This window comes from Sus scrofa, chromosome 7, assembly GCF_054392235.1.
Source record: "Sus scrofa isolate SSC_HxYL_T2T_F1_AM1 chromosome 7, Sscrofa_HxYL_maternal_Yorkshire_Landrace_v2.0, whole genome shotgun sequence".
In the NCBI taxonomy this organism is placed as follows: Eukaryota; Metazoa; Chordata; class Mammalia; order Artiodactyla; family Suidae; genus Sus; species Sus scrofa.
Genome location: NC_139389.1, coordinates 76,897,628 through 76,915,378, shown reverse-complemented (window position 1 = coordinate 76,915,378; position 17,751 = coordinate 76,897,628). Strand labels below are relative to the sequence as shown.

Here is a 17,751-nt window from a genome sequence, read left to right as displayed (position 1 = left end):
GGATCGAACCCGCAACCTCACAATTCCTAGTCGGATTTGTCTCTGCTGCACTACGATGGGAACTCCTAAAAATAATTAAATATTATTAATTCAAACAGATAAGGAAACTTTGATTTCCTCTTAAATGTAATTTTGAAGTCAGCAGTTCAAAAAAATGTCATTAGGCAAAAATGTATGTACAAAAATGCTGTTATATAATCTATGTATCTAATAATAAGGGTTTAAGTATATGACAAATGCATATGATAGACTGTGCAGGTTGTTTATTTACTAATAACTTAGATACAAACACATAAAGAAAAGGAAAAAATTATATCCATTATGTTGTTTATTGTGTAAAAATATGCAGAGAAGAAACAAGAGCAAAAAGTTAAAATGGCTTATTTCTAGGTGATACAATTATAGATAATTTCCATTTGCTAGACTTTTCTGCCTTTTCCAAATTTTTGAAACAAGCATATTTTTTAATTCCCCAAAATAAATTTAAAATTTGTCAACTGGAATAAGCTAGACAACAACAGTGGATCGGGGAAGGATGTCAAAACTTAATGACCTGTAATGAAAGTGGGTTTCAAGGGCTTTTTTCCTTTCCTCCTTTCTTTTCCAGCTTTAAAGCCTGGATATGCCAAGTCCAAAAACCATGTAGCAGGGAGATACACTGAGAGGACTGAGAAAATGGGCTTCTGTGAGCCAGAAGGTGTAGGGAGAAATTCATGGGTTTTTTCCCCCTCCTGGTCTTGCCCCAAGGCCAGCCCCAGGTTAAAATCCCAGACTAAACTCTCAGAGACACAAGCACTATGCAGTGGAGGTGGCAGGAGCAGCTAAGAACCTGGGAGAACTGGAACTTATAAAAGAAGCCCCTCTAATCAAAACAGCATGAAAGGAATCATGTCATTTTTTTCTCTTTTCTCTCTTCCCACTTTCACACTGAAGGCAGCCCCAGTTTCAGAAAGTACATGACAGCACAATGGGGTTGAATGATGGGTGGGTGGTGGGGAAAGGTTAAGAGGTATGGTTAAAACTTCAAGAGATCCCCAGCTTTCCAGCTAGGACACTAATAAAAAGGGCATCTGGTAGCTGAATGATGTGAGGGAAATCTCGGAGAGAAGAAAGCTAGAAAATAATATCCCCTGACACAATTCCTGAACTCACCTCCAAACTGCATGTATGGAGGACAAAGATAAAGAAGAGCAGCAAAGGCTTTGACAAGCACACTATGAAATAATCCACCACCCAAGTCCCAGACTAAATTCTGAATGACACATGCACAGAATAGACCTAACACCATAGCAAAGGCTTTGAAATCTGACATTGGAATCACCACCCACAGACAGCAAGACTGAACTGGTAGTCTAAATTTAGCCAGGTTGACTGCATGCAAAAGAAAACAAAATTAGCATTCTTCAGGGGATGTTTATAAAACCCAAAGTGTCACAATATAATATTCCAAATGCCTAGAATAAAATCCAAAACAACCTGAAACAAACAAAAAAATCAATACAATCTGATCTATCCAATTCAAGAAAAAAAAGAGTCAAAAGATAGAAGCCTGAGACAACCTGGATGTTAAAATTATCTAAATCAGCTATTATAACTATACTCCATGAACATTCTTGAATGTAAACAATCTTGAAATGACTAGAAACAGAAGTCTTTGGGAATTTCCATTGCAGCTTAGCGGTAACAAACCTGACCACTATCCATGAAGATGTGGAATCGATTCCTGGCCCTGCTCAGTGGGTTAAGGATCAGGCATTGCTGTGAGCTGGTGTTGATGTGGTTGTGGCACAGCTGAAGCTCTGATTCGACCCCTAACATGGGCACTTCCAACACCATGGGAAAATCAACAAACAAAAAGAAAGAAGTCTTCAACAGAAAGATAGAAAGTATGAAAAGGAACCAAATGAAAATTTTAGAAATGAAAAATATAATTTTCGGAGAAAAGAACATTTCACTGAATGGAATCAAAAGAATGAAGATGACAGGAGTTCCCATCGTCATGCAGCAGAAACAAATCCCACTAGGAAGCATGAGGTTGCAGGTTCTATCCCTGGCCTTGCTCCATGGGTTAAGGATCCAGCATTGCCGTGAGCTGTGGTGTACGTCACAGACTCGGCTCAGACACGGCGTTGTTGTGGCTGTGGCGTAGGCTGGCAGCTGTAGCTCCAATAAGACCCCTAGCCTGGGAACCTCCATATGCCATGGGTGTGGTCCTAAAAAGACAAAGACCCAAAAAATAAAAAAAGAATGACGATGACAGATAAAGAGTCACTAAACCTGAAGACAGATCATGAAAATTATCCAATCCGAAAAACACAGAAAAAAAAAAAATTGGGGGAAAAAGGAAACAAAATTTTAGGGATCTGAGGAAACATATCAAAAAGTAACATCCATGTTACTGGAATTCCATAAGGATAAAGAAAAATGGTACAAAAAATAGATCTGAAGAAGAAATTTCCCACATTTAGTGAAAGATATACAGATTCAATAAGCGAAGCAAACTTCAAATAAGACAAATTCAAAGCCAGTCATGCAGACAAATCATAGACAAACTGCAAAAAATCAAAGTTTAAAGAAAAAAAAAATCCTGAAAGCAGCAAGAAGAAAAAACAACACAAAGAAACAAAGGTTAGAATGAATACAGATTTCTTATCAGAAACCATAAAGGCCAGAAGACTGTGGAACAACGTCTTTAAAATACTGAAAAGAACTGGTACTCCAGAATTCTATATCCAGCAAAAATCTCTTCACGGCATGAAGGCAGACATTCTCAGATGAAGAAAAACTAAATTCATTACCAACAGACTTCTACTACAAGAAATGCTAAAGGAAATTCTTAAAGATGAAAGAAAATGATACCAGAGAAAAAAATGGAACTTCAGGAATGAAAGAAGAACAACAGAAATGATAAATATCTGGTAAATAGGACTTCCTGTTGTGGCTCAGTGGTTAACAAACCCAACTGGGATCCATGAGGATGCAGGTTTGATCCCTGACCTCGCTCAGTGGGTTAAGGACCTGGTGTTGCTGTGAGCTGTGGTGTAGGTCACAGACACGGCTCAGGTCTGGCATTGCTGTGGCTGTGGTGCAGGCTGGCAGCTGTAGCTCTGATTTGACCCCTAGCCTGGGAGCCTCCATATGCCACGGGTGAGGTCCTAAAAAGACCAAAGACAAAAAAAAAAAAAAAAAAAAAAAAATCTGGACAAATAGATTATTTTTCTCCTATTAAACTGTTGAAAACAAAAATTAAAATACTATCTTGAGATTTTCAACATATGCAGACTAACTACATATGACAACTATAACATAAAGGGAAAAGAGGTTAAAGAGATCTACATGGTTGTAAGGCTTCTTATCTCTAAATTAATCCCTAGAGCAACCACTGAAATAAAAGAGACAGAGCCCCAAAAAAGAATAGGTAAATTAAAATGAAATGCTACAAAAATATTCAAGTAATTCAAAAGTTAAGAAAGAGAAAACAAAGAAATGGAGCAAAAAACCCCACAAATAATAAAAATGTTACACACATAATGTAAATACACCAAAAATTACATTAAATATAAATGGTCTAAACTCATCAAGTAAAAACAGATTGTCAGGTTGAATTAAAAAGCACAGGCCAACCATACACTATACACTGTCTACAAGAAACCCACACTATATATAATGATATATACTTGTTAAAATAAAACAATGTTAAACAGATACACCAAACAAACACTATCAAAAGAAAAGCTTGGTTGGCTACATTTATGACAAAGTAAGTATATTTTAACAGGAAAAACTACCAGAGATAAAGAGGAACATTACATAATGACTGAAGGGTCGATTCATCAAGAAAACTTAATCTTGGAGTTCCCTGGTGGCCTAATGGTTAAGGATCTGATGCTGTCACTGTTGTGGCTTTGGGTCACTGCTATGGCACAGGTTCAATCCCTGGCCCAGGACTTCTGCAGGCCGCAAGTGTGGCCCAAAAAAAAAAAAAAAGAAAGAAATACTAAAACAACACAATGTCCATGAATTTTAATATATATTAAATAGACCAACTCCTTGAAAGATATACTACTACAATTCACTTAAGAGTAACCTGAGCAGTTCTCTATTGCAGAAACTGAATTAGTAGTAAAAATTGTCAAATATATCGATTTATCATTTCACAGATTGTGCTTTCGATGTTTATTTACAAATATATGCTTAACCTAGAGTCACAAAGAATTTCTCCTATGTTTTCTTCTATAGGTTTAATAGCTTTTGGTTTTATGTTTAGGTCTATGACTCCTTTTGAATATGTTTTTGTATATGGTGTGGGGAATGGATAAAGGTATTTTTATTTTTTGCATATGGACAGCCAATTGTTCCAGGAGCATGAAAAAAAATCCTTTTCCCACTGACTGTCGTTGAATCTTTGCTGAAATAAATTGTCCAGGTATGTGTGAATCAGTCTCTGTTCCATTTCATTGACTCATTTACCTTTATACTAATACTATACTGTTTGACTACCATAGCTGTATAAGAACTGAAATACATTATTATTAGTCCTCCAACCTTATACTTTATGTTTTGGCTAACCTAGATACTTTACACTTCCATATAAATTTTAAAATCAGTTTGTCAATTTCTCTATCTTGTCAGATTTAAAGAATTTCTGAAGAAATAAAAACTCAAACTTACACAGAAATCTGCATGCTAATGATTATAGCAATTTTGGTCATAATTATCAAAATTAGAAAAACCCAAATGTCTTTCAAGAGGTGAATCAATAAATCATCTATAGTATATCCATAAAATGAAATACTACTTAGCAATTAAAAGGACAATACCATTATACACATATTAACCTAGATGACTCTCAAAGGTAATATGCTCCAAGAAGCTAGACTCAAAAGCTTACCCATTATTTGAAATTAACCATACGTCAATAAAACTTTAAAAAAATGGGGGAAAAAATAAAGTATAATGATTCTATTTACATAACATTCTAGAAAAGGCAAGACTATAGCAACAGATAAAAGACCACTGGCTGCCAGGCACTGGGGTTGGGAGAGGGTTTAACTTCAAAGAAAAAACTTATAAGTAATTTTGGGGGATGAGGGAACTATTCTGAATTTCAAGTATGGTGGTGGTTACACAACTCCATGCATTTACCAAAATCCATATGTAATTTAAATAAATTTAAGAGAAAATAAATAGCATACATTTAACAAACACAGTCGTCCCTGAATAGTGCTAAAAGAATACATCTACAAAAGTTTAGATGCATTGCAATTAAAGAGCTATTAAAAATTTTAAACTTGCAAAATATTTACCTCTTACTTTACAGTTAGAAATTATTTTTATATATTAAACCCAGTACTCTACTATAATACCAATTTACAGAGTCAGTCTATACAGAACTACTGTGAGACCAGTCAACCACACAAATGATATTAAGAAGAATCTTCAAGAGTTCCCTGATGGCCTAGGGGTTAGGAACTAGGCATGGTCACTGCTATGACTCAGGTTACTGTGATGGCTTGGGTCAGACAGCTGGCCCAGGAACTTCCACATGCCCCAGTCAAAAAAAAAAAAGGATCTTCGGATGAATCCAATTTAAGCAACAGTTTCCAAAACGCTACCTGCAATGACAAAAGAATCCTTCCCTAATGGAAGTAGAGATTAAGTAACTTAAAACAAGAACAAGTTTCATAAGTTTACAAGAATTTCCCTTGGGAACTGGAATAGTCTCTATACTATTACTACCATATGCTTTTTTCAGATTATATCATTTGGACTTGGTCCAAGATTTCAGAGGGTTTACAATATAAAGAAGTTTAATTTTTTAACTAAAGCAAGTTATCAGTAGTGGTGGTATTACTGAGTATAGATTCTAAATTGAGCACATTTTATTAAAAAAAACTAAAAAATTTAAATGTAAAAGATTAATTTGAAATTCTGAAGATAAATAAAATTCTTTGATCCATTTTATCTTTTATTCCATTTGTGCCTGCTTCCAGACTTAGCAGTTTATATTGCTTAACTAAAAATAACTTCTAGAAAAATAAAAATAACTCCTGGCATAACAGCTTTTTAAAAAACTACAGTCTTCATCCTCAAAAAAAAAGGAGTAAGTCAAATTCTAATATGTAGACTTGCTTTCCTCCCATTTGAAATACACAAACTTGGGAGTTCTCTTGTGGCTCAGAGGGTTAAGGATCTGGTATTGTCACTGCAGCAGGTGGAGTTGCTGCTGTGGTACAGGTTTGATCCCTGGCCAGGAACTTTCACATGCTAGGGGCTTGGCTTAAATAAATAAATAAATAAATAAAATACACACACAAACTTGACTGTAATTCATTCAACAAATAGCTACTGAATACCTTCATGCTAGGTGTTGAAGGCAGGAGAGAAAGATGAGCAAAACAGTACTAGGCTCTGAGGAATTCAAAGATTTAATGACATGGTCAGCAAGCACACAAAGCATAAACTAAAAGATGATTCACATCAAGCACATTAAAGTCTAAAAAGCACTGCTCTCTTGGAGTTCCCTTGGGGCACAGCTGGTTAAGGATATAGCATTGTCACTGCAGCAGCTCGCATGGGTTTGATCCCTGGCCCAGGAACTTCAACATGCCACAGGCACAGCCAAAATAAAAAATAAAAAGCACTGCTCTTGACAATAGCCAATTCTCTTTCAATTTCTCAGAATCCTTACACTAAGGATTATCCATTATCTCTCCTAAATCTTTGACCTTTAAAATAAAAAGCCCCACACTCTCATTCCAATCTAACTTCTCAAAAAAGCTTTCCACACTCCATCTCCAATTCTTCATGTTACTCTTCAACCCATTCAAATCTGCCCATCAAACAACTCTACCCAGCTCTCACTATGATCAATGTCCTTGAGAACACTGCTAAATCTGAAGGACACATTTTAGTCTTCACCCTTCTTGACCTCTCACCAGTATTCAACACAAATGTCCTTTCTCTTCTTGAATCTTTCTTCCCTGTATTGACATGTGCACTGTGATGCAAAAGCATTGATGGATAAAACTGCTGGTGCTTTAGCATGAATCAAGGAATCACCAGTAATCATATTCTTCCCTGCCAAGCTCTAGCATGGGGGTGGGGGGAACCAGTTTCACTACAAAATAACCTTGATGAGGCAAAAAAAAAATTTATTTTACAAAATCTCAACTTTTGAATACATATCTTTCTAATGCTCTACTTAAGGAAATGGGAAGTAAGCGTAAAGCACTTCTGCATACTTAAGAATGATAGTTGTATCAAGGAAAAGTACTTGTATAACTGCTGAAGAGCTGAACTAGCTACTTTTTTCATGCAACATCATTTTTACTTGAAAGAACTTCAGACAAATTGTGGCTACTCACACTTGGATATCTAGCAAACATTTTCTCAAAAATTAACCAAGTTAAGCCTTCTACTTCAAGGAAAACAACTTGCAGTATTTGTTGCCAATGATAACATTCAAGCTTTTAAGCAAAAATTTCTTTTTTTTTCTTCTCATTCTTTTTAGGACCACACCTGCAGCATATGGAGGTTCCCAGGCTAGGGGTCATCTGAGCTGAAGCCACTGGCCACAGCAACAGCAACACCAGATTCAAGACGCATCTTCAACCTACACCACAGTTCACAGCAACACCAGATCCTTAACCCACTGAGCAAGGCCACGGAGTGAACCTGTGTCCTCATGGATACTAGTCGGATTAGTTTCCGCTGAGTCACGATGGGAACTCCCTTAAGGAAAAATTTCAACTTAAGAAAACTTGTTTCTGCCACCATGAGCTTGACAACATCCCAATATTTAAAGACTTTTCTGATGTGATCAGTAGTCATATTAACAAATGTGAGTTTGTGATATTGTAGAATGACATATGTTAAGAGTAGGAATATCAGTAAAACTCAGTAGAACACTATATTTCACATGACCAGTGTATGATTTTTCAAAGTTAAATGTGAGTTTAAAAAAAAAAAAAAACCCAAAGTCTCTCAAAGTACCAGAGAGACCAATAAATTTTAGTGTAGTAAGAATACAAGTTCACCAATATGATTTCAGAATTCACATTATAACTACTCCTTGCCCAGTTTGGATTTGATATAAAAGTATACCCATAATTACATAAAAAAAAATCATTACAACATCCCTTTCCCTCCCCGGTTGAACTGCATCTATAGAGGATAATTTTTTTCCACACATTTCAATCAAAACAACATAACACAGTAAATGCAAAGCAGAAAAGAGAATCCAAGCAAATCCAAACTCATGAACTCAGCCTTGCAAAACACGATCCTCCCAATATTCTCTCTTACTGAATGGCATCATCATCCACTGTAACACTGTAACCCGAGTCATCCATGGTATCTCCTTTCTCACTCTCATATCCAACCACTCACGTTTTATTTTACCTCCTAAATTTAAGTCTACAAGCATTCAATCTTTCTGTCCTCACCACCCATCTATTCTCCATAGAGCAGGTAAAGTAATATTTTTAAAGCATACACAAGACTCTCTAATCTTTAAGACAAGTTTAATCACATCACTCACTCTTTTACAGCATTTCAAGGCCTTCCCATTGCTTTGAAGATAAAACCAAAAGCATACACAAGACTCTCTAATCTTACCACTACCTTAACATAGCTCTCCAGCAACCTTCTCTTGCCCTAAGCATGCTACCTTTCTCCAAGTTCCTCAGTCATGTCATGCTCACCCCACTTCTTCACAATTCTTCACAACTCCTCACAGGCTGCATTCCCTTTGAACAACCTTCTATCCCAACTCCTCATACTTCATCCCATGAACTCTTACTTATCCTTCATATCTGTAGGAAAAAACCACTTCCTCAAAGGAAGCCACCCCTACCCCCAGGTCATGTCCCTGCTACATGCTGTCACAACACTTTAAACTTTTCCTTCATGGCACTTACCATAGTTTGTAACCACAATTTTATTCCTATAATCTTTTTTTTTTTTTTTTTTTTGCTTTTTAGGGCTGTTCCACGGCATATGGCGGTTCCCAGGCTAGGGGTCAAATCGGAGCTACAGCTGCCGACCTATACCACAGCTCACGGCAACGCCGGATCCTTAACCCACTTAGCAAGGCCAGGGATCGAACCTGCAACCTCATGGTTCCTAGTTGGATATGGTTCTGCTGCGCCACGACGGGAATTCCTATTTCTATAATCATTTAATATCTGTCTTCTCTATTATACTACTAAGCACCACAAAAGCAGAGACTGTATCTGTTTTTGGTCATCATCCTATCTTAACAACTAACAATAAAAAGGAGGAAGACAATTTAAAAGGTTAAAAGCCTTATCACTGTTGTACAAATTTATCTTTTTCTGTAAATATACAATAAGAGGTTTTTACTACTGTGTTCAACAATACTGGAATCCAGACTTGATGAAGGCATTCTCACTTGCAATAGCTCTCTAAGAAAATTATTAATGGTGCCTGCCTCTAGAGAGGAGAACTGGTTAGCCAGGAGGTAGGAGGGGAGAGACTTACATTTTGCTGTATATCCTTTTGTGTCCTCAGAATTAAGTAAAATGATTATTTTTTAAATAAGAGCCTTCTGGTACCTAAAAGTACTACCTCTAAGATTCCATTTTCTAATCTTCTGGAAAGATCTTGGATTCTTCCTAATCTAACTTTCAAATTGTATTACTCGAAGACTTAGTAGCAGGATCTACAACTCCCCAGGATTTATCTACTTATAAGAATATGTACAGAGGCGTTTCTGTCTTGGTGCAGTGGTTAACGAATCCGACTAGGAACCATGAGGTTGTGGGTTCAATCCTGGCCTTGCTCAGTGGATTAAGGATCTGGCATTGCCATGAGCTGTGGTGTAGGTCACAGATGCGGCTCAGATACTGCGTTGCTGTGGCTCTGGTGTAGGCTGGTGGCTACATCTCCGATTAGACCCCTAGCCTGGGAACCTCCATATGCCCCGGGAGCGGCCCTAGAAAAGGCAAAAAAAAAAAAAAAATAATAATAATATGTACAGGAATTCTGTGATTATCTACATAAGGAAAGAATCTGAAAATGAATGGATATGTGTTCATGTATAATTGAATCACTTTGTTGTATAGCAGAAATTATCGCAACACTGTAAATCAACTATACATCGATTAAGCTTTAAAAAATGAAAAAAAAGTTAAGAAAAACAAAAAAGAATACAGGCGTTTCCACCGTGGCACAGTGGGTCAAGAATCCAACTGCAGAAGCTTGGGTTGGAAGTGTGGTTTGATCTCTGGCCTGGTGCAGTGGATTAAAGGATCCTGCGTTGCCGCAGCTACTGCTCAGATTCACTCCCTGGCCTGGGAACTTCCATATGCTGTGGGTGTAGCCATAAAAAAGAAAAAAAAAAAAAAAAATACGTACAACGATCATCTATTTTGATGTGAATGTAAAAATACTCATTTATAATTTATTAAATTTAACTCATATTAAATGTATAACTCATATTAAAAGTTCAACTCAACAACATATCACAGATGAAAGCAAAACTAACCTTCAACTTAAATTTTACTTTCTAGAGCATTACTTTAAGTTCAGGCATTAATAAGAAGTATCAGAACTTCACAGAAAGTGTGTATTTCTTCACCTCGAAAAGCCTGTCAGAACTGGCACAAAAAATAAAGAGCTATGTGAAGTATTAAGTTAAATGAAAAGGCATCTCACATGTATTATCATCACATTTAATCTTAACAAAAACCTAAACTCAAGTCTATCCCATTCCAAAGGCCATTTTTTGTACCACACCATCTGCTTTTCCTAAATAAACACACATATAACTACTAATTCAAGCTAATCAGGCAAAAACCTATCTGAACACATAGGCAGACTTTGCATTATCTGACATAAACAAGGACTATTTGCTAGTATCTTATGAAATTGAATTAAATAAGAGATTTTCACTAATATTTAAAATATGCACATGTCCATCTTACTTGTTGACCTTTTCAAAGAATTTTTAAAAGCTCTCCCAATCCATCAGTTTAATGAAATGAAGTCCCAAAATAAAATTCAAAATTAGACATTTAATAATTCCATTGGTGGGTAGCCCACTTGACTCAACACACTTTTCACATACTTTCTTCCCTTTAATCCTCACAAGGAGCCCGCGAGAAATGACACTACTGTCATTTTACAAAGGAAGAAAGTAAAGCTCTCAAAGGCTAAACTTCATGTACCAAACCAAGAATCTGAACCCAGGTCTCTGACGACACACAGCCTATTCTTTACATCTCACCACACTGCATCTCCTGTTTAAAGGAACCAAAGACAGTTTTCCTTGTGACAATAAAAATCTGGCTATAGAATGAAGAAAGCAAACTAAAGTTTAAAAAGACTGTCACAAATTTAACCAAATGCCGTTTTGTTTTTGTTTGTTTGTTTGTTTTTGGCTATACCTGCAGCATGTAGAAGTTCCCAGGCCAGGGATCAAACCCAAGCCACATCAGTCACCCAAGCTACAGCAGTGACAACAGTTGATCCTTAATCCACTAGACCACCAGGGAACTCTCAAATGTCTTTTTTTTTTTTTTTTGCTTTTCAGGGCCGCATCCACAGCATATGGAAGTTCCCAGGCTAGGGGTCACTTCAGAGTTGTAGCTGCCCGCCTATGCCACAGCTTGTGGACATGCCAGATCCTTAAGCCATGGACCAGGGCCAGGGATCAAACCTATGTCCTCATGGATACTAGTTGGATTTGCAACCTGCTGAGCCACAACAGGAACTCCACAAATGTCTATTTTTGATAGACAACTTAATGGTATGTTAAATGAAATAGGGCTAACCAGTCCAACTTGAAAATCTCTTGTATCTATACTTAGTAAATAAAAAATATAAATTGCATCTTGACTTTAATTTCAGCTACATTATACCAAATATTAATAAAGCCTAGAAGGGAAAATGAAAAGAGTAACAATTATGTGAGGATGGTAGGATTTTACATAATTGAGTTTTACATTTTATTTTTATTATTATTATTATTTTGTCTTTTTAGGGCCGTGCCTGCGGCACATGGAAGTTCCCAGGCTAGAAGTCGAATCAGAGCTGCAAATGCTGGCCTAGACCACAGCCATAGCTCAGGATCCAAGCCATGTCTAGGACCTGCACCACAGCTCATGGCAATGCTGGATTCTTAACCCACCGAGTGAGGCCAGGGATCGCCAGGGATCGAACAATGTCCTAATGGATATTAGTTGGGTTCATTATTGCTGAGCCACAATGGGAACTCCATTTCAAAATTTTCCTTAAGAAAATTTTTTTTTTTTACAGTCCCACCTGCAGCATATGGAAGTTCTGAGGCTAGAGGTCCAAAGGGAGCTATAGCTGCAGCCTACACCAGAGCCACTGCAACACCAAATACAAGCAGCATTTGTGATCTACACTGCAGCCTGCAGCAATGCTGGATCTTTAGCCCACTGTTCAAGACCAGGGACTGAACCCACATCCTCACAGAGACAACATCAGGTCATTAACCCACTGAGCCACAGTGGGAACTCCTCCTATAAAATTGTTTTAATAAGACTTTGTAAAAATGTCATTACAAATACCTCTACCAAATGCTAGTATTTAATAAAAGATATCATAGTTGATTTGACTGGTATGCATGACTTAATTTTTAAAATACCAAAAGCAATTCTCAGGTTAATGAAAACCTTCTAATGAAATCTATGAATACCCAAAAATCTATTTCACTTTTCTACGAACACTGCCAAAATAAGTATTAACAGACAAGCTAAATTAGGTTCTGAAAGTCTTTCAATAACAATAACTAGCTGAAATAAATGGATCACTAACAAACTGTAATTTGGAAACTTTGTTCATAAGGATTTTTACTGTAATAATACCATTTCAATGGGATTTACAACTAAGAATTATTAATAATTCTTTTTTTTTTTTTTTTTGTCTTTTTGCTATTTCTTGGGCCGCTCCCGCGGCATATGGAGGTTCCCAGGCTAGGGGTCCAATCGGAGCTGTAGTCTCCGGCCTACGCCAGAGCCACAGCAACGCGGGATCCGAGCTGCGTCTGCAACCTACACCACAGCTCACGGCAACGCCGGATCGTTAACCCACTGAGCAAGGGCAGGGACCGAACCCGCAATCTCATGGTTCCTAGTCGGATTCGTTAACCACTGCGCCACGACAGGAACTCCTAATAATTCATTTATTACTTCACCTTAATTACTCAATCAAAAATGAAGATGGTTAAAAATACTTTTGTCAATTTAGTTATAGTCTTTATTCCCAACTCAAAGAAATTAAGATTATACCAAATTTTATGTCAACATCTGGAATATTTCCTAACAATTACTTCAAAATGGCATCAAAACAAATACAGAGGCATCTGAGTTTTCACTTATCACTGGAATTCAAAATTGTAAATATAAATATAAAATAAACAGCAAAAACCAGTGTGTTTGGCATTCAAAACAGTTAATCTAATTAGGCAAGCATATAAGTGGAAACATATGGCATTAATGACCAATCTAGTTCCTTTACATTTTTGCAAATTCTACATAACCTCTGAATGAAACTGTTTAAACTCTACAAACCTCAAAGTTTGCTTCTACTATTCCAAAAAGTATGTTATATGGGTAAGGTCTAATTTATACCTGCTCCAAACTGAAATTTACAAACCAATCATTTGCTTTAACAAAGGCAGTGTCATGAATTAATACCAATGAAGGGCAACTGGAAACATATATTCATTATAGTTTGTATTCTTTTGTTAATTTCAGGCCAATTTTTTTCATACAGAAATAACCAACCTTAAAGAAGTATTTGTATTTCCCAGTTCATAAAATATTCTGAAAATGGATCAATCACACACAAGGTTAAAATTAGTATTCCCTACTAATTCCTATTCATTCAACAAACATGTATTTGTGTCGTAACTATCATTACTGGAGTTAGTTCACCTACCAATTTTTATTTCTCAGAAAAATACAAATGCAAAACTGCAGAAACTTTTTAAAAGTTTTAAAACTCACTGAAGAAAATTCTACAGAAGCTAAAATCAGGAAATGGCTGAAAACATGTCATGTAGATGTCACTACAGCAACTCCAAAGGAAGATGATGAAGGGATGTACTTACGTTTCAAAACAACGATCCACGTTGTCAGACATCAAAAGCAGCATGCATAGCTGTTCAAGGGCTATTAGTTGCATGTCCCTTTCATCTCCCTGTCCCATCTGCAGCCATTCCAGCAATGTATCTGGATCCACATCTGCCATGGTTTTTTTTTTTTTAAAGGCTCTTTGCTTAAATTAAAAAAGTAAAAGCAAAAATTCCTCTAAATGTCCAGAAATGATCAGGGTGGGTTTAAATTTTTTTTTTCTTTTACACGGGCCAGAGCCAAATTTTCGTGGTGTCCTCCTGGAATTAGAAAAGACTCATAAGTGTGTGTGGATAGAGAGCTTAATGCAGTTTTTCAACTTTCCTTATTCCTCGGTTTAACTTCATATATCACACTAAATAAAAACCAGTTTTGAACAAGAATATAAGCTGATTAGGTTGCTGCTTAACTGGAAACCTGAGCCGTCTTTGTCAAAGACAGTTAAACAAGCTTCCTATCCCAGTACTGCTATCACTAATGTCTGTGCCAAAAGGCAAACAACACCTTACTATGAGTTCTTTCTTTTTCAGCAAACGTCTTTCCCCTCCTCGACCCAAAACTGATCTTCGGATAAGGATGAGAATCAGTATTTTAAGGAGACTAAGAATTTTGATCTAATCCCTCTCCAAATTAAGTTTCTATTTTAAAATTACCTCCAATTTCATAAATTCTGCCGACTTCTCGATTTACTTACTGCTATTCTTACCATATCTAAATACAAATGATAGACACAAGATCTATCTAGGAATAAAAACTTGATTAGGAATTTTGGCTGTTTTGGCAACTGTTTTTAAAAGTTTTAAAAGAAATGCTAAAAGTAAGTACAATGGACTAACACATTACGGATCAGAATATAGGCTAATCTATGGTCCTCTTTCCCTGTCCCCATAGAGTGGGCAGTTGGTTAAAAACAACAACAGCGAAGGAAAAGCAACCACAACAGGCAAGTCATTACAAAAGCTCGTAAGTGCCGTGAAGGAGAGACGGCTTTGGGTCCCCTGCAACCCAGGTGCAGGTGTATAAACCCAGCGGCAGGTTCCAGTGGGCACCCAACGGCGGCCGTCAGCAGGGGTGACCCAACACCCTAGGCCCACTCGACCCCGCGCCGAGAGGCGCAGGCACCGCGCTCCGGTTTCCTGGCACCAAACCCGGCTAAGTTAGCTACCTGTGTCGAAAAGGAGGGGGAAGTTTTGGAGGAGGAGCAGCAAGCCTCTCTACCCTAGAGGAGGCCACCGAGGCGGGCTCGGAGATGGGTCTCCCGGGAGCGGCGCCCGGAACTCCGAGGCCCGGGGAGATGTCCCTGGCCCCGCCGGGCGGCGAAACCTTCTCAAGGACAAGGGGAGGGGGGGGGCTGCCGTAGGTTCCGGCTTGGACAAGCCGGGTCCCGCCCCGGGCAGAGCCAAGGCTGGGAAACAAAGGGGCTAAGAGGGTAAGTCAACAGCAGTGCCGCCGACCTTACCAGGGGCCGGGGTCTCGCTCCCAGCCCGCCGCCGGGCATCCCTCATCCCGGCACCAGGGCCGTTCCGACCGCCCAGGGAGTCCCCGCCTCCCCTTCCCTCAAGCTCTTACCCGGGCCTGTCCTCCCAAACCACTCCGGTCCAGCTCCAAGCAGGCCGCGGGCAGAGCCAGGCCCGGCCGCGGCCCTAGAGTTCCCAGGAAGCCGCAGGCCGCGCAGGTCGAGCCGGGCAAGCGGCACAGGAAAAGCCGCTCCTCGTCCCTCCCCTTCCTCCGCGGGGACCTGGTGACGGGGAAGCGAGAGGTTCCCCAGACCAGCGGCAGCCAGCGCACGTCCCGTCCCCGGCACGCGGCTCCTCCGGCCTTACAGCTCAGAGGCCCGCGCGGTGCTGCCGGCGGCGGCGGCGGGGGGAGGCCGCGTCCATCGCGATCCGGGAGGGGGAAGGGAGGAGGGTCGGGGGAGAGCCGGGCGGGGAAGCTGCGGAGGGCAGCCGTGCGGCGCGGAGGCGGAGCAAATGGGCTCTACTGACTGCGACCTCGCCGGCCGCCACGTGGGGCGCTGCAGGTGCCGGTCGGCCAGTGGCGCAAGGGGCGCCAGCCCTGGGTGCCAGGCGGCGGGACGCGTCGCCGCCTCTCTCTGGTCTCTCTCGCACTCCGGGCCTCGGTCTCCCTCGGCCTTGTCAGCTGTCGCTTTACTATCGTACGCCCTGCACCTTCACTATGCTATCAATCGGAGCGCGCTCCCACCACCCCGCACGCGCGGCTGCACGTACGCTCAGCGTGTTTTGCACGGTGTGTACACACTTGGCGCGCTCCTGCTGACGGCACTCAGGCTGCACGTCAAACCTGCGGCCCAGGCTGTCTTTGCCTGGCGTCCTACCAGGGCGACCGTACCCGGCCAAGAACTGGTCACCCCTCCTCGAGCACCGAAAAGTGTCGCGGGAGGAGAAGCGCCTCCCTTCGGTCCTAGGAGGCAAACCGCCCGCAGTTCGTTGGAAAGAAAATCTTTCACAACTCCGGGGAAGTAAATATTGTCGAGTGTTCTCTCCATTGTACGGATGAGAGAACTGAGGCTCCCAAAAGCGTGAATTCAGGCCCAATGGCGTCCCCAGTAAGCAGCAGCACTGCGAGTGTGCTTTTGATTTTTTCCTGTGGGTTTTGGTCGCAAGAATGTCTGTAATTATTCCCTTCGGACGTTCTGTTTCACAGGCGTTGAAAACAAAATATATTTGCTTATGGTACGTAGATGGAGATATTTAGGATATAATTAATTGGAAATGTGACTATAGCTTCCTTTTTTTAAAATCAAGAAATTAATGCCTTGGTTTGTGAGATAGGTAAACCCATGCCCAGACACCCACTGTACTCTCACTTTTTCATCTTTTAAACAAACATGAATATTATATGATAGTATTTGAGAAGCGTTCTTTTAAGCAGTTAGATTGGGTTCACCATATGCTTGAAGAACTAGTATTTTGGAAATTACAGATTTGCACTGAAGATATCTATAAGTACTTGTCCGACTGTGGCAGGTAAGTGTCCCTAGGTCTCCTGTTAACAGATGAAACTCAGAGAAAAGAGTAGAACATTCCAACTATCTTGTCAGAACTACAACACATGAGAATAATTATTTGTGAGCTATGAATGTGACAAGAGCTGCAGGAAAATCTTTAAGGAGAAGGTGGCGTTCCTCTTGGACCTTGAAGAGTGGGTAGAATGTGAACACCACAAGGGAGGAGAAAGAATACAAGCAAACCCTATGTTCTGAGACACAGGAAGGAGGACCAGCACCTCAAGCAAAAAACCAGCATTAAGCAATGATAGAGAAGATAAGAGCTAAAGTGAGAAGGGTCTTATGTGGGATCCAGAATTTAGGGTGAGGTAACATGTTCTGGACTAGAACATTGACTGAAAAAGTTCTGGGCCTTAGATGTATAGGGCCAGAGTGTCCAGAATGGCTAAAAACCTAGACAAGGAGACTAACTGGGAGATTGCTAAAGTCCCCCAGTAGTGGAGGGAGGGAGGAAGAGCCCAAAGGGCCTAGTTTTTGGCGTTAAGAATGAAGAAGAGGAGTTCCCGTCGTGGCGCATTGGTTAACGAATCCGACTAGGAACCATGAGGTTGCGGGTTCGGTCCCTGCCCTTGCTCAGTGGGTTAAGGATCCGGCGTT

General features: G+C 39.8%; 2 protein-coding genes across 15 annotated transcripts in view; one reads left to right on the top strand and one right to left on the bottom strand.

Annotated features, from left to right (window-relative positions):
- Positions 1–16,070, bottom strand: part of HECTD1 (HECT domain E3 ubiquitin protein ligase 1) — a 104,025-nt gene extending 87,955 nt beyond the window's left edge. For 8 of the 14 annotated variants that reach the window (XM_013978136.3, XM_021099880.2, XM_021099877.2 and 5 more), the window contains exons 1-2: positions 15,696–16,070; positions 14,105–14,386 (exon numbers count right to left, since the gene is read on the bottom strand). In XM_013978136.3, coding sequence (XP_013833590.3) covers positions 14,105–14,244 — 140 coding nt within the window. In that variant the 5' untranslated portion in view covers positions 14,245–14,386; positions 15,696–16,070. Of the gene's footprint in view, positions 1–14,104; positions 14,387–15,291; positions 15,462–15,695 lie in introns of those variants that run through there. The other 6 variants (XM_084968944.1, XM_084968947.1, XM_084968948.1 and 3 more) reach the window with 1 other exon arrangement.
- LOC102165023 (uncharacterized) overlaps positions 15,376–17,751 on the top strand; it is a 72,326-nt gene continuing 69,950 nt past the window's right edge. The window contains exons 1-2 of the mRNA XM_084970557.1: positions 15,376–15,429; positions 15,487–16,819. Coding sequence (XP_084826683.1) covers positions 15,376–15,429; positions 15,487–16,110 — 678 coding nt within the window. The 3' untranslated portion in view covers positions 16,111–16,819. The remainder of the gene's footprint in view (positions 15,430–15,486; positions 16,820–17,751) is intronic.